Source organism: Mus caroli, unplaced genomic scaffold (genome assembly GCF_978045245.1).
Source record: "Mus caroli unplaced genomic scaffold, Mus_caroli_1 scaffold_17, whole genome shotgun sequence".
In the NCBI taxonomy this organism is placed as follows: Eukaryota; Metazoa; Chordata; class Mammalia; order Rodentia; family Muridae; genus Mus; species Mus caroli.
The window spans coordinates 55,423,191-55,446,063 of record NW_028227272.1 but is presented as its reverse complement, the minus strand read 5'-3'; the positions used below and the strand labels follow the sequence as shown (position 1 = coordinate 55,446,063).

The window sequence follows — 22,873 nt, the reverse complement described above, 5'->3', positions numbered from 1 at the left end:
CTGCAAGAGCCACACGTGCTCTAAGTGCTGGGCCATGTCTCTGGTCCCAGAACACAGATGATCTTTAACATGTAAGAAAGAGCAAATATATGGTAAACCCTGACACCCTCGGTACAAGCATCAGTGTCTGTCCTCCAGCCTGGCCCTCAGGGCTGCGGAATCCTACCTGCAGAGTCAGCTTGCAGTACTGTGGTGACTTCCCTGGGACTCAGGTGACTGACTTCACTAGTGCTGTAGCGCACTGGCGTCTCCTCATGGTCCACCGACTTAGCAGGGAGAAGCTGCTTCATTCCTTTCCACCAACCTTCATTGTGAAGGGAAGCCAGGGAGCACGCGTTACTTACGGACAGAGACCCACGCTACAGAAACCAGCCCCTCGTGACTTTGCTCTGATAGAATGTTCAGGGCAAAGCAGCACATGGACACATCTCTACCTAATATGCACACAGCAACAAGTCACTATGAATACATGCCGGTGTCACCAGAGAATTTTTAAAAAGGTTTTCTCAAAACTGCCAACATTTTTTCAGCCCTCCTTAAGCTGTACCCCACTATACTCTGGTCATGGCACCATCCTCTCCTCTAGTCGGGAGACTAGGAAGGGGACTTTCAGCAATTCAAATGACCAAGGACCTCCTAGGTTCTGAAAGTGCTAGACTTCCAACTGCTGCTCACAATGGCAGTCACACACACACACACACACACACCACCACCAGAGAGAGAGTTCCTGAGACCCCAGTCCTCCTTATGCAGTGCTTTCACGGATCACACGGGAGGCTGGTCTCCACAAGAAGAATAGTTACAGGAAAAGACCAACTTTCCGGAGGAAGAGATACCAATGTGTGTTTACATTTCTCCTTTAATTACTTATGAATCACATGGTGGAGCATATTGAGTTCTTTTTTTTAACATGATTTATTCATTTGTATTTTATGTGCAATGGTGTTTTGTACGTGTGACTGTGTGAGAATGTTTCAGATACCCTGGAACTGGAGTTACAGAGTTGTGAACTGCCATGTGGGTGCTGGGAACTGAACCCGGCAGGGACCTCTGGAAGTGCAACCAGTGCTCTTAACTGCTGAGCCATCTCTCCAGCCCAGGACAGCATGTGAACTTCTACCTGAGGAGTCCCTAAGGACCTGAGAACATATTTCATCCACCAATATACCCAGGAGAGGGGAGATTTCTGCCTGAAAACAGAAGGAAATCCACAAGTTACCTGCCCGATCCCAGTGGGGTAAATCATAGGCGCCTTCAGTTTTCTTCTTCCTGAAAATCAAAGCGAGGAAGCAGTGACTCCTCTCGCAAAGGGCAGCAAACCAGCAGTGACCACGCAGTCAGGGGCATGAGGTGAGTGGAACAGAAAAGCCTTTAGCTTCTCATACACACTATATTCATGTCCTCACCTCACCACCCCAACAAACAACAATGTCACAACTAGCAGTGACAAGTGGTGGGGGAGGAAGATGCTCCTCCAGGCCTGGAAGGACCTACAGACATCTGTGAGGAAGAGGAGGCACAAGGGCAATGAACAAGAATCATACTGCCTACTCATCTAACTCAGAGCTCTGACTTGTCCTCCCAGGAGAAACTGCTCTGGGTGAAGAATTATTATCTACCCTGATCCTTTTACTAAAGGAGCCCAGGGGTGAAAGGACACTTCCTAATACCCGTGCCAGTCTCACTTGGGCTGGTGAGATGGATCCGCAGGAAAAGGGGCTTGCCGTCAAACCTGAGGACCTGAGCTTGATTCCTTAGAACTCACAATGTGGAAGGAGAGAAACAGACTCTTGTAAGCCGTCCTCTAAGCACACGCAACATGGTACGTGTGGACCTATATACACAGCATATATATATATAGATCAAGACATAAAAATTCCCAGTATCCAGAGGGGAGGTGTTCATGAAATTCCACCCCTATCTGAGGAGCTGATGATAATTAATAGCTACCTAAAGCGGGAGAATAATTACTTTTCTTCAAGGGTGTAGCTCCCAGTAGGTAGACCAGACTCCACTGGATGGCCACACACCACACACCCAAGCATATAAACAATAGGTTAAACAAGTAAAGACAACGTTGGATGGGTATGAAATGGAGGGGGGGGTGTGTGGATCCTGGAGGAGTTTGAGTCAAGTTTGATCAAGATATAATTACGCAATCCTCAATTAATAAAAAAATATATTATAGGGCTGGAGAGATGGCTCAGCAGTTAAGATGTTCAATTCCTAGTACCCACATAGTGGTTCACCACCATCTATAAAGGAATCTGATGCCCTCTTCTGGCCTGCAGGTGTACATGCAGCAGAGCACTCATAAAATCAATAAACAAATAAAAAGAAAAAAATGCTATTAAAAACAACAAACAAGAATTACTATTCACTCACAGCCTTTTACATAGAAAACTTACCAAACTAAAGACCACTAATAGAATCATGAAAATCTCTCCTAACTAAAGGTAGTGTTTACAGGCTACCAAGAAAGATTCTGCTTTATAAATAAGGATATACATAGCTTATGATCTGCTTATACTATCCCAAGTGCATCTTTCACAAAGAGCTCAATCTTACCTGCTAGGATGCAAGGATCTCCAGCTGCTAGAGTCTAGCACATGGGCCAACAGCTGGCATAAAAGAGCAGTCACGTATTTAGATATACTATTTATTGAACAGTGAACAAATACGTCATCTTCTTTCTCCATCAAACCCATCCCTTCTGATGTTCTGTCAACCCACAGCATCGCTACATTACTCCAGGCTGCTGCTGCTTCTGTCACAGAGTCATGCGTCCTGCTGACATTGCTGTAAAGCACATCCCTTTTGTAGAATCATGCTGTGGTACTTCTGTTTGACTAGACTGCTTCCAAGTTTATCCCGATGCCTCTTTCCCCCTCTTTTAGGCACCAGAACCACACTTTGCAAATCCTGTCACTTTCCAGTCATCAGATAATATAATCAATCTGCTTAGCACTCAAGAATTTTCTAATCTATAAAAAAAACCCCTACATTTCTCTTTCCCAGAAAGCCCTTTCTGACCCAAGCTCAGACAGCACCTCCGTAGTTATGTTGGTGGCTAGAGATCTGTCCATCCTAGCAGGCAAACAGCTTGAGCCCTTTGTGAAAGACACACTTGTGATAGTATAAGCGGATCATAAGCTATGTATCCTATAGTTAGGATAGATTTGCATGATTCTATCAGTGGCCTTTAGTTTGGTAACTCTCCAGGTGAAATTTGCTTCCTATCCCTGCACCCCTCCCCCAGTCAATCATGTAAGCAAGCTGGGTACTGACCTGTTTCTCCAATGCCAAGCACACACTAGAATGAGGATGAGTGTGGTGAGGGCCATGACCAGCACAGGGACCAGAACAGCAGCCAGTGCGACATCTGAAGCCATGAAACAGAACGACCACATTAAGAGCGAAGCAGACATCATGACAGAGAAGTCGAAAGCTCAACACTTTGCATCTCCAAGAATATCTTACACATCATTTATGAAACAAAGCTGGCCACAACTGGGAGACACAAGTGTTTACAGACTAGTGGACAGGTCACTCAGCATGCTGCTGGCTCATTCCACCTCCACCTCTGCACACGTTTAACTGCGGGGCTATGGGTATAGGGGAAGAGGGATGAGGGAGAAGGCCCGCCAGAGCTCCTGTGCTCTGGGCATGGTGGACACAGGAGGACTGCCAGATGCTTTCCACTCCTCCCCAGGTGGGCATCTGGCTGTGTGAAGCCACTGACCCCATCCGGTGGGGGTTGGACAAGGGGCAGCCCCGTACCAGGTTCTCAGTCTCTGGCATCCCACGCTGGATATGGCAGAGGAGCTGAGAACAGAATAGGAGCCCCAGGACAGCACCAGGCCCCAGAGATATGGTAAGAGGGCAGAGGGAGAGAGGTTCCCATGCAGGAGAGAGTCCTTAGTCCAGGCCTTGATGAACAGAGACAGTCTATGATTTTAGAGCTTTCTTGTACAAAGGCAGGGGGAAGGAGAAAAGGTAGAAAGAGAGAGAGAGAGACCAGCCATGGTCAAGAGGAGAGAAAGGGAAAAAGGAGAGAGAGAAAAGAAAGGCTAGAGTAAGAGGGAGAGAATGAGGTGGGGCCAAGCAGTCCCTCTTATAGTGGATTTGTTATCTTGCTGTTGCTAGGTAACTGAAAGGCGTCTAGCCTGAAGGTCAGAAGCTTGGGACATTGTGTACGTGACTACTAACCACAGGCTTCTCTTGGCTGTGGAGGCAGTAACTTCGACAGGAGCCAGGGGTCCAGGAGACATGAGGGAAGGCCTTCTGTCCCACGTAGGTGAATTATCACCACTGGGTTTCACCGGGGTTCATGACCTCAGCTCAACTGGAGACCAGGCTGTTTGTGCATAGCCCATTGCCCCACATTTAACAGCAGTGTAGGGTTCTGTTTTGTTTTGTTTAGTTTTGGTTTTTTGAGACAGGGTGGTTTCTTTGTGTAGCTCAGGCTGTAGCCCAAGTTGGCCTCAAACTCACAGAGATCCACCCACCTCTGTCTCTTAGTGCTAGGATGAAAGGCATGTGCCACCACTGCCTGGCAAAAGCAGTATGTTTTAAATTACCAGAAGTCACCAAAATTTAAAAGACGAATGGTAAACTAGAAAGCATCTTATGTATATGTAGTAAAGTGTATATTGTAAGACATCACCGGCCAAAATACATATTATAACAAGTCCACTGTCACCTAGAAACCCATCAAGACAATACAGGTACACCTCAGCTGCAAAGAACTGTCAGGTAGAATGAAAACAAGATGCTATGCTTGCTAATCACACTGGCAGTCACTTGAAAGGAAAATTGAGAATACAGCAAGAAACAGGTTTGCTCATGGAATATAAATAAATATAAATATATATTTCTGATGGGTATTTTGAGGCAGTATGTACAAGAATCTATTAAAGGATACAAGTCTACACCAAGAATTTATTTGGGGGAAACATCAAGATATTGAAAGATACATCTTTAAAGATGCTCACTCCTCTTTCTGCATAAGAGTAAAAACCAGAAGGACACCGAGGATCCAGTGAGGAGAGGGGAACGTGAGCTGCCCTGTGCTTGTTACAGATGAGAGCAGCTACCAACTGAGAAGGGCGTTTCCACAGCATGACAAAAGAGTTACAGATATGGCCAGGTAACAGTGCAGCCAAGCCCAGAAAGCCATGCTGGGGTTAGACCTTGAGTCCTATCGGTCTAGCCTCACCTCATCCCACTGAAAATGGTCTGTTCCAAGTTACTTGGAATAGTAATTCCTTTCTTTATCTCACAATCCTCTTCTGCCAGTGAGCAGAACAGGGGCAGAAAATGCTGACAGTCACGGAGGGCTCACAGCCAGGCACTGTGCTGTCTCTCCCACAGCATCTCCTTTACTACAACTGTATCCAAGAGAGGAAGCAGTGTATGACAGAAAGGTGGATAACGCATCAGGTAGATACTGCATCAGGTAAATGAATGGGTGCCAGGCTAGAGGGAGGGGTGGGCAGCACACACCACTCCCTTTACCAATGCCTGGGACAGAGGAGAGGGGCGTCTGTAGGCTGCCCAAAGGGATTCTCCTTTTTATGGTTTCCACGTTGTAAAGGTGGAAGAGAAACGGAGAGTGAGTGAAAGTCGCTTGGTCAAGTGTTTGAGAATGTGGGGAGTGTTTATAAGAGCGTTAGGAGAGAACAGAGGAGCTCACTGGGGGCCAGAGTACCATCACACATCTGACCGTGACAGGATTTTCTCCATGAAATTAAGTAGAGGAGGGGGAAGAAGAAGAGGAGGAGGGGGAGGAGAAATAAAATCATGACTGAGGCCAGGAAGCACTCAGAATCAGAAACAAATATGCATTTTCTTTCTTTTTCTTTCTTTTTTTCTTTTTTTTACAGTGGGAGGAAACAACATAGGCTTTTATGGCTAGTTTGATTAAATCTCAGACATTCGTGATTAAGACAACTGCCTAGACTCGGGTGCTAGTAACATAGTGGCCTTTGAAACACGAGGTCTTAAATTCAGTCACCAGAATCCATGTTAAACACACACACACACACACACACGCCATGAATGTTGGGAGTGTTAGTATGTTTTGGTCATCCCAGTATGATGGAGACAGAGACAGGCAGAACTAGAGGATCAATGGCCAGCTAACATGGCTTGGTTGGCAAGCTCCAGGCTAGAACAAGATCCCATCTTACAGAAAAGATACACAGTGCCTGAGGAACACATCTGACGTTGTCTTCTGGTCTCCATTTGTACACACAAACAATTCACCTTAGACTTGGAAAACACACACACACACACATACACACACACCCCTGTAGACGACTACCTTCTACCACCCCAAAGCTGGGGTGTACTTGCTTTGAGCTCTCCAGTTTCTCTCTAGCTTCTTCTATACCATGAGGAAGATAAGAACAGGGAAGAAGCTCATGTCTGCAAAGTTGGAGAAAACTATCTGAATTTATACAAACGTTTAGAAAGTCAAAGTCATTATTAAATTATAGAGGGGGAGCTACTGTGGAGGAAGCGCCCTCTAGTGGCAGGAGAGAGTGACTGGGGCTGGAAAGCTCAAGATGAAAGCCAGACCACAGGAGGACTGGACGCTTTTCCCACAGGATTTCATGTGCAAGTAGAGAACGTGTGAGCAAAGCCTGTGAAATACAAACAGAAGTGCAAGTGCAGTTAGACGTCCTATAAAAGGACCGTGTGGCCCAAGAGTCTGGAAGCTCTCCTTCAGCTCAGTAAGCCCACTTGCACTCCTGAAGTGTTTTTTCCTTATAAACTATCTACTTTATTTCTAACCCTGCATCCCTGGTACAACCCTTTTGTGCAGGAGCATAAGAGCCTACCATCAGTCCAGTAGCCTCGCAATCCCAGGAGCACTGCACTGCAGCAGCCTGGCAGTGAAGCATGCTTTTCCTCGTCCTTCTTTTCTCTTTTAGGGTATCCCATGTGCTCCCCACCCCTGGGGGAGGCTGGTTCTCACTTTTTGAGGCCCTTCTCTCCCACACAGCGCTCACCCTGCTTACCAACTTTTCTCCTTTCCTGTTCTCCACCCAACTCTGCGCCTCTGACCATTTCCAGCTTATCTGCCCTGTCGTCTCCTCATCCTGCAACAAAACCGTACTAGAGAGATGCTCTCTTTGACCGAGATGGGCACTGGGTTTTCCTGGTAACACTTTCTTTCCCATACTTTGCTGAAAGTGAGTATTTTTTTTCCATGTTAGCCCTGCTTGCTAATTCTCCTGTGACACCGACATTCTATTTTCTGAATTTGTCTGAAAGTTTTCTTTTCAACAAGCAAAAAGAACAATGATTTGTACAATGTAACACTGTATTTCTCACTGTAATGCAATTTACAAATAACTCTAAGTCTGAATGAATAATCAAAAAGGAAAATTACAAATGTATAGGAAGCAGAGGGCATTTAAAAAAAAAGAATTTTAATTGAAGTACATTTTAAAAATTTAAATGTTTTAAACAATTTATAGATGTTTTTCACTCTCCTCTATCAACTCTCCCCATTAGTGAATTAATATATAATGTGGGTAAAAAAGCTTGTTTGCTGCTGTGGTTTAATCATGTCTAGAAGTGATGAGTTTCTGAGCTCGAGGCTCGTGCTTAGCGGATGGGGATCACAAGAGGAGGCCGAGAGGACACAGACCACACAGCTGAGCACCAGGCTTTCCTGTATCAGAACAGACTGAGCGTCCCGCAGGCTTTTCCGTAAAGACACACGTTTATATATTTATTTATTTTGGATGAGCTGGAAAAATACAGATGAAGTAAGTGAGCTGGAAACTCTTCATTGAGAGCAAGAACCACACCAGGGAAGAGTCGTGCCTGACCTGCCTACCTTTGGTCACACTGGGAGTTACAGTCGTGTTTTTTATATCAGGAGTGGTAGTTGTCTCTGCCGGCTGTAGAGGAAGTTCATTCCTACTTCGAGGTTGGAGCACTTGAGTAAATTTAGGGGCACGACCTTGAAAACAGTTTGAAGAAACCTTTATTTATTTTTTAAACATTAATAACTTAAGGAAACTTCAGTTTTATGTTTTAAATATAGTTACAGGACATGTCACAGACCCAGGGCGAATCAAACTCTCACATTAAAAGCAGGCATACCTTTACCTAGTTTGGGACGAGCTGTAGTATTTTTGAGGTTATTGCTGTTCCGAGGAGGTGGAGTAAGCTTTGGAAGGCGACCTTAAAAAGGGGTTTAGAAATGCTTATACATTTTGCTTTGAAAAAAAAAAATTATAGCTTAAAAAGAGCAATGTTAAATGTTCAACATTTCCTAAATTGCTTAATTCTGCAGAACAATTTTAAATCTCAGAATCCAGTGGATAATTATACTTTGCATTAAATGCAGGAAAACTAAGATTTTTTTCAGGCTTTATAAGATTTTCCAGATTTTCAATAATTAAATAATTAATTCATAGGTAATCTTAGAAGATTATTGGGGAGCAGAGGGCTGTCCAATTCTATAGCTATAACTTAATATGTGCTATATTCAGTTCATTTAATGAGTGTGTATGGAGAGCCAACTATGTCTGGCACAATGATAGCTTTGTGGAATATAAGGAAATAACATTAAAACGTTATAAAATATTGGGTGAATTTATTCCAGTTTTTTGTTAATTCAAAATAAAAGTTACTCAAGCTTAGGTTGCTGTTCTAACCCTCAATGCATGGATCTCAATACACAGAACCTAATTTTAAAAGTCTCCAAGACCAGAACTGGAGAGCAAGGCTGCTGCCGCCATCTCATTTGTATTGTGAAACTATTCTGATGGCAACATTTTAACAGGAAAACAAATGAGCCGTTCCTACTAGAGACAGGACTTTGAAAGGTCAAATACAAAGAAATTGTATCTACCTGACATGATCATTACCTGATCTGATCATTATACATGCATTCACATACTGAAATGTCTCAGTATACCCTAAGTGTGTGATGACTGTGTGTCAGTTAAGTAGGAAATTTTAAAGGGCAATGGCGGGGACCACTGTTGGCCACACTGGCTCTTTACCTTTGAGAGTAAACTGACATCCGAGCAGTTCCACTTTCATGGCAATTTTCTGTTGCCACTGGACAGGGTTCACTCTAATGAAACGTGCAATAATTGGTGGCAAAAAGTTATTACGAACATCCTTGTGATAATCTTTGTTTCCTTGAAATATCTTTAAAAAATAACAAAAATTGGTATTTTACATCAAAAAGAGACCAGAACTAGACTGCTCCACCTAAGCATGTTCAACAACATTGATAAAGAATGACGACAGGACAGACTTCTCAGAAAACAACTCAATCACCATTTGGAAAAGCAGTTATTAAAACACATTTTACCTGGAAGCTTATCTGAGGGAAACACTAAGTATAAAAATGTTGTTAGGATGGCTTAAGAACTGAACAGGAGTGCTAGCTAACCTGGCAATACGGGAGATGTCTCAACTGCAGGGCCACAGTTCATTGCATCAATAAACTATCATCGTCAATCCTTGTGGAACTAGGGATCATCTAAAGTTTATATTTAAAGTGAAAAAGAGCCATCACACAAAGGCCTCAGTTCATGAACCAGGCCTCTACCTTCACCTGCTGGACCAACCATGTTACAGCACTCCTCACACCACAATCCCAGTTGTCATCACTTGCTGCTTACCCAAAGTAGCAACAACCCTGAAATGCTATTTTGTGTTTGATTTAACGACTGGATCTCAACAGCTACAAATGCATTATAAAAACAATCTTTAAGTAGAAAACATGATTAAAAGTGATTATCTCATTACCTCAATCCTTTCAAGCAAATGTGTTTTCTCCTCAGTCAGCCCTTATTTATACAGTACTTTCATGGACTTGCCCTTAGTGGTCCTCAAGGCAGGGCACAGAAAGAGTGGCCACAGAGTGACAGTGTGAGGCCAGCAGCAGGAGCTGAGCTGATTGTGACTACTGACTTAATCGCAGGGCTTCACTGAGTTAAGCAGGGCCTTGCTTTCCCCTTGTGCCAAATGAGCCACATCCATTCCACTAGCTAAAGCGAGAACATGTGCACACTGGACTTCCTAAGTCATGCCCAAGTAGGACAGCTATTTCTTCCTGGCCCATCTGCCTGTAACTAGATTACACATGCTGGAAGATACATTAAGATCTTTTAGTTTCTATAATGTTCTCTCTATACTTCCAACAGTCCCCCTTTCTGTAAGCTTCCATACTTTCCCTAGCTCCTGCTCTAACATAGATTAAAGGCCAATGCTGACAGTTTTGTTATCAGTGAACAGGAACTAACTGAAACAACATTTCAGGACATAACTGTTGGCAAAGACTGGGGATGTAGCCCAGGTGGTAGACTGCTTGCTTATGTGCACAAAGTTCTCTCCCCATCGCCTTATAGAACTGGGTGTGGTGCAGCACATCTGTAATGAAGTCAGCTTCAGAATCACAAGTTCAAGGTCTTCATCAAGTATACAGTGCACACTAGGCTGGCTATATGTGACCCTAAAGAAATGCTCTAGTCCATCTGCCAACATTCACTGAGAATCTGGTGCACAGGGAAGGTTGTTAGACATCCTTAGGAAAATTTTTTGAAAAAGTACACACATTCTCTCTCATTCTCCCCTGAATACAAACATGGTGTAGTATTAGAAAGCAATAAATTATGGAAGTTTAGGAGATTGGTTATACTTTCTGGTTATAAAGTCAAGTTCAGGCTCTGTAGGTATGTAGAGACCTAGAAGACATGTCAAAACAAATACAAGTTATCCGAGAAGTGAAGAGACGGACAGATTGAAGTGTGAAGAAATGTGCTATTTCATTTAGTTCAGAGCCTTCCTCTTCTGTCAGTAACTGACTGAGAGAAGCTGGACCTCAGCCATGAACAACAGAAGAACTGGAAAAGGGCCCGACACAACGCAGTAGTTCTTAAGACACTGGGCAGCGGGCTGCACAGGCTCAGAACTACAGAGTAGGGGCCCAGACATGGCACACTCTGCTTATCAGTACTGACTGGTGAATATCCAGGCCACAGGGCAAGGCTATCCCACACTCTAGAGAACCTGCTAGCCATGAGGTCTGCAGAAACCTAGAATTTCTGGGGTAGAGCTTAGCAGAGTAAGGACAGGAAAGGGACAGAATGAGTCAGCAGGAATGGATGAACTACAGCTAGGCCACTGGGCTCTGTATGAAACTTCCCCTAAGTCCTCAGCCAGAAGCATCTTAGAGTAAGAAAAAGAACCCTGTGACAAATAGAACAAGCTTATGACAACACAGGCTTCAAAACGCTCTCCATTATCAGCACACGAGTAAATTTCATAATACTCAGGACTCTGTCTCAATGGTGACTGTCAAGTTAGAAATACGTACAAAGAAATGTTTTCCTGGTAGCTTAACTGCATCCCAGAATAAAGCTTCACACACACGCGCGCGCGCGCGCACACACACACACACACACACACACACGTAAAGGATTAATAATGCTAATAAAAACACCCAGAAGCAATCAATAGCATTAATGGCTAGCACTGAGGTGTGTGTTTGGTAAAATTACCAGATGAACACACTCCATGCTCATATGCCTATGAAAAAATATATGGAAGAAAATTTAAAACCCAAGGTAAAAATGAAGGAGAGAAAAATACAGTATTGAAATTAAAAATCCATTAGATGAAATTAAAAGGTTGGACACTGCAGGAGAATAAAACAATGGAAAGACAAACTAAAACAAAACAAAGAACCCCACAAAAATCAAACCAAAACAACAAACTCCTCCACGATACTTCATGGGGAGAAGAAAAACAAATTTAATGAAAGAACAAGAAGGGGCAACAGGGTCACTGTGCGGTTGCCATGAGATTATGAAATAAGAGATTATGAAATAAGAAGCGGGCTGGGAAAGTCTCTGAAGGGAAGTACTGCACTTCTCACTGAAAGAAGGCCGTCAGTCCCCACTCCACACAGCACCCATCTTCCCTGGGGACAGAGGCGCCTTCATTTTGAGATTCTCTCAAGGGTAGAGCAGGAACCTGGGGATAGGACAACACCCCAGTGACACACTTCCAATACTCTCCCATGTTGTCCCTGCTTGTCCAGTTCCAGTGTCTCCACAGGATTTCACTAAAACAAAAATGCTGTAACTGTCTTGGAAACTATGGGAATTCTGCAGTGGGAAAACCAGATTTGTCCTGGCACAGAAACTGCTGAGGTGATCTTACAATGGCCTTTCTATCTTTAGTGTACTTCACCTTTTATTCCGCCTCCCTTTCCTCTTGCTTAGTCAAAATCTGAGAACAAAGTCAAGGTTCCATTATTTGGTAGACTTTATAAAAAACAAGGAACTGAATATAACTATTTAGAAATTCTTACTTTAGCAGCCAAAATACTTGGATAATTATCCAGTAACAATTATAACCAGTTCTAATTATACAATCACAAAGACCTAGAATCACCAACAATTTTCTAAGCCTGCTTAGAAACACTATGAAGACAGTAACAAGCAGTACCTAAAACAACCAGAAGAGAGCAGAGTGAGACAACATGGCATTTAACATTACAGGATCGCCTTACCTTGTCCTGGTCCACACCAGGTTCTCTGTACACAGTCCATCTCTGCCCATCGTCACTGTACAGGACTCTGTAGGCAGACACATAGTAACTGTGTTCTATCATGGTAGACCCAGTGGTTACGATACCTGCAGGATAGAGTTCTTCTCATGAGTGCACAGCCTCAGGCTCCCAAAGTCAGCTAGACACACCTGATACGCCCTGCAAGCATTTCTATGGCTTGTTTCTATCTTTGTGGACAGTTTCATTGTATTAGCAGCTAAAGCCCTGGCTTTGCTCCCTTGGACAGATGGAAGAACTGCGGGAACATGCAAAGAAAGGACTATTGTACGTTTGCAGCTTGCATTCATACCATTAGAAGCTACATTCCAATTACTAGGAATGATTTCGATTGCCTGGGTATGGACATTAAGCATGATGACTGGTAGGCAAAAGTCAGTCTTTTAACAAACTTTTCTAAACCAAAATTATCCCAAGTCACTGCTAAGTTTACCTAAGTTAAGTTGATACTCAGTACATGTGGAATACAAGGTACTTATAGCATTTAAAATACATTCTCCTTAACTATATATTTCTAAATAACTAAGATTTTTCTTCTTTTTTTTTTTTTTTTTGTTTTTTTCGAGACAGGGTTTCTCTGTGTAGCCCTGGCTGTCCTGGCACTCACTTTGTAGACCAGGCTGGCCTCGAACTCAGAAATCCGCCTGCCTCTGCCTCCCAAGTGCTGGGATTAAAGGCGTGCGCCACCACGCCCGGCTCTAAGATTTTTCAAGACTCAAAGATCACTTTACTGAAACTCTACCTTAAAAAGATCACATTAAACTAGAACTATTAAAAATTAAATACTAATTCTTCTTTTGGCCAAATTGAAAAAAAGTACCCAAGCAACATTAATACCCGCAAAGAAAACTGAAGCTATATAATTTTCAGTGACCTAATTTCCAAAAATTTCAGCTGCCATGGGTTTCCAAATAAACTCAGTGCTAGCAGTGCTGCAGAAAGCCGTGTCTCTTAACCTGTTATCTTCTTCTCCTTATTAAGGTCTATCTGCAGCCACTGATGCTCATCAGTGGCAAAAGCAGCCCAGGGAGGCCCGGGTTTTCTCAGCCTGGCCTTCTCTGCTGTCCAGCTGTTCTCCTGCCCCATGTGGTCAGTCCACTCCAGTGCAGACGATGCTGTTATCTGGGGATCGGCAATCACACCAGACTCCATCCCAAGAGTCCCATAGCAACCTGAAGGAGAGAGGAAAATCAACTTAGTTCCCTAGAGTTAATTTTGAAATCTCTAAAACAGTGTGTGCTGCAAACTTCTGATTTGCAAACAACTAAGTAACTGCTTCTTGGGACCTTGCCTTTGTGTCCCACCAGAAACCTACAAACACGCAGTCCGTCCCTTGTTGTCTGTGGGGGTTCACTTCCAGGACATCCCATATTCCCTGGTGGATACTAAAACCTGCAAATGCTCCAATCTTTGATATAAACTGGGACAGCACTGGCACATAGCATGCTATCTGTTAACACTAAGTCATCTCTGGGATACTTACAATGCCAAAGGAAATATATATGTGATATACACACACAGTTGTAACACCATATTTCTTGGGGGAAAACAACATAGAAAAAAAGGCTACACAGCACAGACAAAAACAGGATTTCCTCTGAATCTTTCCAATTTGTAGGTATGAAAGCCATGGATTTGAAGGCCGTTGGTGAGACATATCTACAAGCATTAGCTGTTAGTCTAGGGAGATACACTATCCTGTCTCTGGGGACCCAGAGGCTAGAGGGCAACATCCCCCTGGCCTTCTGTAGGTTTTGCTTTATTCTCTGTAAAGCCATCCCCGTCTGACTTCAAGCATCAGACCAGTGCAATGAACTCTTCAGATAAGCTCAAATCAAATTCGTAAAGGGATCCAGTACTTGCTTATAATTCCCCAGTGAATAGTGAACTTCCAATTTAGTCTGTTCTTTACATAATTAGGGCTCTATTTTACTCATGGCGTTCTCAAAAGCATATGAGAAAGAACAAACAATTTGGCAGTCACTAGGTGCCTGGTTGCACTCCATACAGCATTAGTTATTATGCAAAGATGATGGCTTAAGTCCTTGGAAGGCTTACCACTTGTCTTAAATGTAAACAGACTTGCAGATAAGTATCCCCTGAAAGAGAGAAAAGGCCTCATGTGACACTCAATATGTTCTTCATATTCATCACAGTGAATTTCTCCTATTATTTAAAGGGCTAAGATCTCAGGGCTACAGATCAGACAATGATATGCATTAAACAGACAAGTAAACAAAAACCCACCACCAACAAAAAACACTGTTTGAACATCATGTTAAGGGCAGGGGGTAACTGAACACCCTCCAGGTCTCCTGGAGTCTTAAGTGTTCTTGGGTCCCCAGGCAAGTAAGTTCTTCTCTTGTCTGACCCTTCCTCCTCCTCAGCTCACTCACAGACAGGCTCATTTTCTCCAAGGGAAATGCATGACCTATTTCATAAAAAAAGAAGAAATAAGCCTTAAAGGTTACAAGGACATTTGCACAATTGTGTGAACTTTCCATGAAATAGGTCTATAAAACTTTTTTCTTTTCTTTTTTCCTGCTGTGAGAGAACATGAAGACCTGTGTTTTCAGGGAATGAGGTGAGACTCAAAGTCTCCTGGTAAACACACCAGAGCTGGCTACTGCATTTCCCTTGGAGAAAATGAGCCTGTCTGTGAGTGATCTGAGGAGGACGAAGGGTCAGACAAGAGAAGAACTTACTTGCCTAGGGACCCAAGAACACTTAAGTCTCCAGGAGACCTAGAGGGTGTTCAGTTACCCCCTGCCCTTAACATGATGTTCAAACAGTCAGGAGAGGGATGCAAAGTATTTTTTTACTTTGTTTGAGGCAGTATCTCTCACAGCCTTCCCTAACACTGAAATCACTAAATAGCTCAACTCGAGTGTGAACTCCCCCCATCCTCTTGCTTCTATGGCCTAAGTGTGGGGATTGCAAGCACGCACCACCACACCCATCTTGGATTCCATCAGAAACCTACACACACATGCAGCTGTGCCTTGATATCTATGGGTCCCAGTCCCAGGACTTCCCATATTCCCTGACAGATATGAAATCAGCAAATGTTCCACATATTTTATATGAGATGGTACAATATTGGCACATAACCTGTCAACTCTTAAAATGCTGAAAAATATATACTTTTTTACATACGAAAGAAAATGGCACATACCCCAAACTCTCTCTAAAGGGTAGAACACAGAAAAGAATGAAAGGAGGTACAAATAATTATATAAAAGAAAGCAGCATGCTTACTACAAAGAACATTTGCACTTACACCATGGAAGTGACGTTGTTGGCCAAAGAACTTTCATAATACGGGGTCCCTTTGCTAATCACAATGCTGATTTGTCCACCCAGCACATTTGACACTACTCCTGCATGGATTCCAGCCATACACAATGGTGAAGACTTGAAAAAGCAAACAACAAACAAAATAACAAAATGAAAACTTTTCCTGATTCATAAGCAAGATACTTATTCTTTCTCAAAACATTATCTGATCTCAGAAACATAGGTTATTGTAACAAAACACATTTTTAGCATGAGTTAGTTTTACTATAAAGATGTCAGACATATATGAAAAAACAGAGACACATAAGTCAAAGTCATCTTGGGACAACCAGGTGGCATCCTAAGCGTTTCTGAGTTTAAAATAACAGTACCCACAGCAGCGAAGTCCGTCTGCATTCAACTTACATCTCTGTATCCATGAGGAATTGTTCCAGATATTTCAGCAAAAGGCAAAAGACAGCCAGCTGGGCAGTACTTACTGAGAATGAAAACAAGTGAAAGATTACAGAATGCTCACTTTCTGCAGGGAAATATGCCAAAGAAAGACCACATACACTTCGTACGTGCGTCCATTCAGCATATACAGCACAGCCTCAGCATGAAATGGGGCCATGTCTTGTTAACCCATATAGACTTCTTCCACCCACACACATTGAACAGACGGACAGAAAATATTCTCAAAAAATCTACAATTCCTTATTTTACTTCACCATGAGCAGCAGACGTCTTTCTACTGTCAGACCTAGTTACCATGGCTCACAGGTTTATATGAATGTCCGCCATGTTATCTGATGAGGCCTGGGACTTATGAATGCTAATGAAATAAATACAGCCCTGTCACCTAAGTCCATATTCAAGGAGCAGATGAAAACACTTAGCCAATACTCATACAGATATTTGGGGTGGAGAAGATGGATTTTGAAATAACTAGGAGAATTACTAATTAACAAAACATACATTTATCAAACATGCTATGTATGGGGCAGAACCCCAAGTGTTTCAGAATCCCACATAGGAGGTACTTTTATTATTATTAATTCCATTTTACAGGCAAGGAAAGTAAAAGAACTGTGCACAGGAGTCACAAAGATGGGCTCCTATTACATACAGCTTGACACAGCTTATTTGAGCTAGTGGGGTCTCACTGAGGTAAGTCCGTGATGGGGTATGCACACTGGAAGCTAGAAAGAGCATGGCCCCAGACAGAGAAAAGTACAGCGAATACAGGAAGGTTAGAGGGGCAGGATCCAGACCCCGCAGAAGCCATGTGGGTCTTCTACTTCTACAGATGTAGGGGGTACACTTCTAGATAAACAGAGGAAGCCAGTGAAGGATCAGAACAGCTTACAGGCTTAACCAGGTGAGGAGTTTTTTAGAGAGGTTATTCTGGCTTCTAGGAAAGAAAGAGAAAATGAGCAGGAAGCTCACGAGAGGGTGACGAGAGCTCCGATGTGGGTGGTGATGACAGTGCTGGGAACCAGAGGGAGCCCAGCTGACCCTTCCGCCATGTTGCCCAGAATACACTGTAACAACAATGAAGGTAGCATGTTTCCCACAGAACTAACAATCTATGTGCACACATGTCTGTGTGTGCATGAATACATGTCCATTTGTGTGTAGAGGATGGAATCAATGCCAGGCACATTCTTCAGTGTTTCTTCACCTTATTTTTTGGAGAAAGGTTCTTGCCCTGAACCTAGAATTCAAACTTGGGGTTGGAGAGATGGCTCAGAGGTTAAGATAACTAGCTGCTCTTCTTGAGGTCCTAAATTCAATTTCCAGCAACCACATGGTGGCTCATGAGCATCTACAATGAGATCTGGTGCCCTCTTCTGGCAGGCACATTTGCAGGCAGAACACTGTATGCATAATAAATAAATAAAGAAGAACAAACTCATCAACTAGGCTAGGCTGGCTGGCTCTGGGTTCCAAGGTTCCTTCTGTCTCTAGCTCTCCTGCACTGGGATTATAGGAGTGTGCTGAATGGTTATTTTGTAAGGTCTGGGAGACTGAACAGCTCTACTGTCCCAGTCTTTGGGGGAGTACCATCATGGCAGAAATCACCGAGAAGGGCATTAAAAAGATGAGGGCATTCTGCTAAGCGGTGAGGGATACAGTAACTCTATGCAAACTGTCTTGGGAGAAGCTTAAACACTGCATAGAGACAAGACTGCGGGGAAACCCAAGGGTTACCTGTCAAAAACACTGGAAACTGGGCTGGGAATATGCACAGCTAAACACACACACACACACACACACACACACACATACACACTATAAAGAGTTTCAAAGAGTTTTAAGTAGGAAAACCAGGATTGAATTTAAGAAAATCAAATGCCAGGGGTATGACTAACAGAAAAAACTCAACAAAGATTAGAAATAAGGGCCCGGGGTGGTGGTACACGCCTTTAATGCTGGTACTTAGGAGGTAGAAGCAGGTGGATTGTTGAGTTTGGGGCCAGCTGGGTATACAAAGTGAGTTCCAGGCCAGCTAGGACTACACAGAGAAACCCTGTCTTGACACTCCCCCAAATACAAAAGATTAGAAATGGGAGATCAAGAAGTTAGTTCTTATCCAAGCATGAAACAAAGGCATAAAGCAGATATTGCTGGAGGTGCTAAGTAAGAACACTAAGAACTAAGAATGCTCTTATAGCCTATGCCATTTATCTATCTATCTATCTATCTATCTATCTATCTATCTATCTATCTATCTATCTATCTATCTACCTACCGATCATCTATGTATTTATCTGAATAGAAAAATAAAGACTATGAGCCCCAAGCTCTATCTGAAGAACAAGTGATGGTGGCTGAGAGAGAGGGTTTGGCCACTGGCTTGTGCCCCAGTGATGGCCACCCATGCATGAGGGAAGGTAGTGGTGGATGGCTATTACCAATATATATATATTATAAATGTAGGAGACCTTTAAAGAATAAAACACTATTAAGATAAAATTTAGAAAGATTTCGCCACTTTAGGAGCAGCCTTGCCAGATTTAAGAGACTGAGCCCTTTTACCTTCAGGGTAGACTTTACCTAGAACCCCAGCTTCTGGGACACAGAGGTGGGATTATCTCGAGTTCTAGGCCACACAGTGAGACCCTGAATTATATACATTACCATAAAATCCATAAACAAAATTAAAATTATGCTTTTGTTTTAAACTCCGAAGTCAAATTTAAACATGGCAACTGGATGACTTTAAGTACAGTTTGACTGGAGTGTTAACCAATGTATCACACTTTACACACTACCATGCAGTATAAAAGAATGAGAATGAAGAGCTGTGCTGGAGCACAGACAGACAGACAGACACACACACACAAAGTACATACCTGAACTCTGGTTCCAAAAAATTAGATACAGTATCCAAACAAGTGATTAAATCTAGAAAAGATGTAAAATAATCTCAAATTGTATTCATCTGAATTTTAAAATGTTACTACCTATAACTTTACAAACTTTTGTTAATCAGTTTCTCTCATTTTATGATCTTCGTTTCTGAAACTGTTTCCTTAATATAGCTTTTTACTATATCACGTCCTGAGTTCAGAGACCATATGTAGTCATAGAGAAGTAGAGTTTATATATTCTTCAGTGGTTTCCGTAAAATACAACCCTCAAGTCAGAGAGAAAAATATTTATTAGTTATTATGACTAAAAATGACCTATGCTATTTATAAACAGAAACAGAAGCAATGATAAAATACAAAAGAGGTAAGTTAATCTTACGGCTCCAACTAGTTAACTCCAAATGTGCACAGGTGGAAGCAGTGGCAGCGACATCTCCTGGGAACTCTAAAGAAAGCGAGCCTTCTGTCGCAACCAATGCTCCATGCAATCACTAAGCACAGTCAAGGTTCAGTGCTATAAAGGAACTATAACTTCAACAGTTAATATGAATAAAAGCGAACATACCTCTAATTAAAGACCCAGTCCAAGGCACATAAAAAAGTAGCTTTTACTTAAAAAACATTAGGTGTCTTCCCTTCCTTCTGTTAGGATAGAATACACAGCCCAGATTGCGGCCCACAGCAGGATGCAGGGTTGACCTTACTTCACTGTCAACCTCATCCTCACTTCAGCTCTTGGCCACATGGCTCTTTCCTGCATCCCTGGGCACATACTCTCCTGCATCCATAGGCGCACACACTTTCCTGCATTACTGAGCAACAGTCTCCTACATCCCTGGGCACACACTCTGCTGCATCCCAGGGCACACACTCTCCTACATCCCTGGGCACACACTCTCCTGCATCCATGGGCACTCACTCTCCTGCATCCCTGGGCACACACTCTTCTGAAAAGCTTTTCTATTGCTGCCCCCGTCTCCTCCCAAAGCCTAACTGACTACTAATATCTCAAATTTACTGTCAAAAGAGCTGCCTAGCCCTTTACATGTGAAATCCCTTTAGCCACAAACAACACTTCCATTCTATTTGATTTAACCAACACATCATGCTCCCAGCATAATATGCGTGATAAAAAGACTAATTTGCTGACAGATCTGTAAAGTTATAGGCATTATTGTAACATCTCATCCTTAGACAAAGGGTAGAACTGTGTTTTCCCTTTTCTGAATTACAAAAATTAGGAATTACCGTGTTTGAGTATACAGGGGACTTTCAATGAACATTTTCATGGAATATCTGGAAGAACTAAAGGTTCTTTCTGTTTGTTGGCTTGTTTGGCTGCATCCACTCATTTACTGAACCTAAGGGTGAAAACCTGGAAGGAGACTGACTGGAAGGCAGTAACAGAACTTGTTATGAGCATTCAGTGTTGGTTAACTTTGCCAACTTGACACAACCCTAGAAATATCTGGGAAGAGGGAATATCTTTAACTGAAAAAAATGGCACACGGGCAAGTCTGAAGGGTACTGTCTGGATCAATGACTGATGAGAGAGGCCCTGCCCACCGTGGGTGGTATGAGTGGTACTATTCCTGTGCAGGTCGTCCTCGGGTCTGTAAGAAAGGATTAGCAAGCCAGCAAGCAGTGTTTCTTCATGGCCCCTTCTTCAGTCCCTGCCTTTGAGTTACTACCCAGACTTCTCAGGATGAGGGACTACAAGCTATGAGATTAAATAAACCATTTCCTCCCCAACTTGACTTTGGTCAAGGTGTTCTGTCAGAGCAGTAAAACCCTAGCTGAGATAGATGCCTTTCAACCTCACTGTCAGTACATAAATGTCTCATTAACAGTCTCAGCAGCAAGCCCAGGATAATCCATCATTTCACATAGTTACTCTAAAAAAAATATGTTCACTACTCAATTGAAGTATGTCTTATAAGACCCTGCGTGTAGTGTTAAACAGATAGGAATGCAGTGTTTTCAGAGCAACTTGTAGAGATCAATATGTTTGCACCACTGTTAGCTGAATGATCAGTTAAATCTGTGTATTAGGAGTTATCTACAGGGTTCACTGCTACCTTGTTAGTTCACAGGAAGGGTAACCAATGGAAGGGTTTGCCTATTCACCTTTGCACAGCACCAACAATAATCATTTTCTCCTTTCTTGATCTAGCAACAGAATTTCAAACCTCTAAGGTGAGAAGCTTAGCTTCTGAAATGAAAAGCCTGCCATGGGCAGTACCTGTGTTCTAGCTGCCAGTGGCCTCGGTTACCTTTAGACCACACGCACAACGGTGCTTCAGCACTAGGTCCATGCAGGGCTTAAGCCACACACCAAGCCATGCTATGTGCAAATAATTACCTGGCTCTCAAATTCCACTAGGGCTGCCCAGAGTTCCTGAAGAGGAAAGTAAGAATCCAAAGTGGACAACTCGGAGAGCCAAAGGACTGAAGACAGGAAGGGAAAACCATGAGTACAAACTCTGACATTTACAGCTCCAGGAAGGCAAATAAAAGCCACCAAATTAAGGAGTTAAGAAGTTATATGCCTTTCCTGAAAGCTTTTCCCAAGGAACTACCTTTCCAGAAAACTGTTATTATGAAGCTCTCAGTGAATAAGAACACGGCCGGGGCAAGGTGAATATAGTTAAAAAGAATATATCTGCCCTTAGAGGCACTGACAGCAATGCATAGGAAGTTATTGTGATGAATTGGAATAGAGTTAAACCTTCACATTTATAACCAAGTAAATTTTGACAACTGTATTTGGATAATGCAATGGAAGAGAATGTTGGTGTGTCAGTCTTTTTAATAATGCTAGGACAATATGACATCTCTGTATAATGACACATTCATTCTCAAAAGAACTAGTTACCTACCTCAGATACACAAACACTAACTCAAAGTGACCTAAATTTAAGAACTAAAACTGCAGACCTTTCAAATAATACAGGAGTAAATCTTGACTTTGGATTAGGAGTTGATATCTTAAAAATGACGGGAACTACAGCAACCCAACTCAAATAACCTGAAGTGATAATGATAGACTTCTATGCTTCAGAGGATAATATTAAGGAGAAAGCTGGTGACAGGGATTGAGTGAGAATGTCCCCATAGTCTCTGGCATTTGAACACTTGGTCCCCAGGTGGTGAGGGTGTTCAGGGAAGACTTAGGTGGTGTAACTCCCTGGAGGAAGAATGTCACTGTGGATGGGTTTGAGATGAAAAAGTCTTGCCTACTTCCAGGTTAATCTCCATTTCATGCATGCCTGGGCTTCAGATGTGAGCTTTGAGCTCTCTGCCTCGCCACCAAGCCGTCCCCATAGTATGAACTCTAGCTCTCTGGAATCATAAGCTCAAATATATTCTTAATCTATAAGTTATGTCTGCATTGGTGTTTTATCACAGTAACAGAAGAACAACTAAGACACTGGCACACCAAATTATTCTTGCAAACCATACATCTGTTAAGAATCTAGAAGCAGCCAGGCGGTGGTGGCGCACACCTCTAATCCCAGCACTCGGGAAGCAGAGGTAGGCAGATTTCTGAGTTCGAGGCCAGCCTGGTCTACAGAGTGAGTTCCAGGACAGCCAGGGCTATACAGAG

At 42.8% G+C, this 22,873-nt stretch overlaps 1 protein-coding gene across 4 annotated transcripts in view; it reads right to left on the bottom strand.

The window, feature by feature from the left end:
* Positions 1–22,873, bottom strand: part of Dcbld2 (discoidin, CUB and LCCL domain containing 2) — a 71,482-nt gene that overhangs the window by 7,911 nt on the left and 40,698 nt on the right. For 3 of the 4 annotated variants that reach the window (XR_015045763.1, XR_003835114.2, XM_021185350.2), the window contains exons 4-15: positions 19,249–19,300; positions 16,316–16,388; positions 15,894–16,027; positions 14,672–14,712; positions 13,570–13,785; positions 12,557–12,681; positions 9,030–9,180; positions 8,122–8,202; positions 7,853–7,978; positions 3,289–3,382; positions 1,220–1,269; positions 167–304 (exon numbers count right to left, since the gene is read on the bottom strand). Coding sequence is in view for 2 of the 4 variants with exons in the window: in XM_021185350.2 (XP_021041009.1) it covers positions 167–304; positions 1,220–1,269; positions 3,289–3,382; positions 7,853–7,978; positions 8,122–8,202; positions 9,030–9,180; positions 12,557–12,681; positions 13,570–13,785; positions 14,672–14,712; positions 15,894–16,027; positions 16,316–16,388; positions 19,249–19,300 (1,281 nt within the window). In the remaining 2 variants the exon portion in view is untranslated. The remainder of the gene's footprint in view (positions 1–166; positions 305–1,219; positions 1,270–3,288; positions 3,383–7,852; positions 7,979–8,121; positions 8,203–9,029; positions 9,181–12,556; positions 12,682–13,569; positions 13,786–14,671; positions 14,713–15,893; positions 16,028–16,315; positions 16,389–19,248; positions 19,301–22,873) is intronic. The other variant, XM_021185351.3, reaches the window with a different exon arrangement.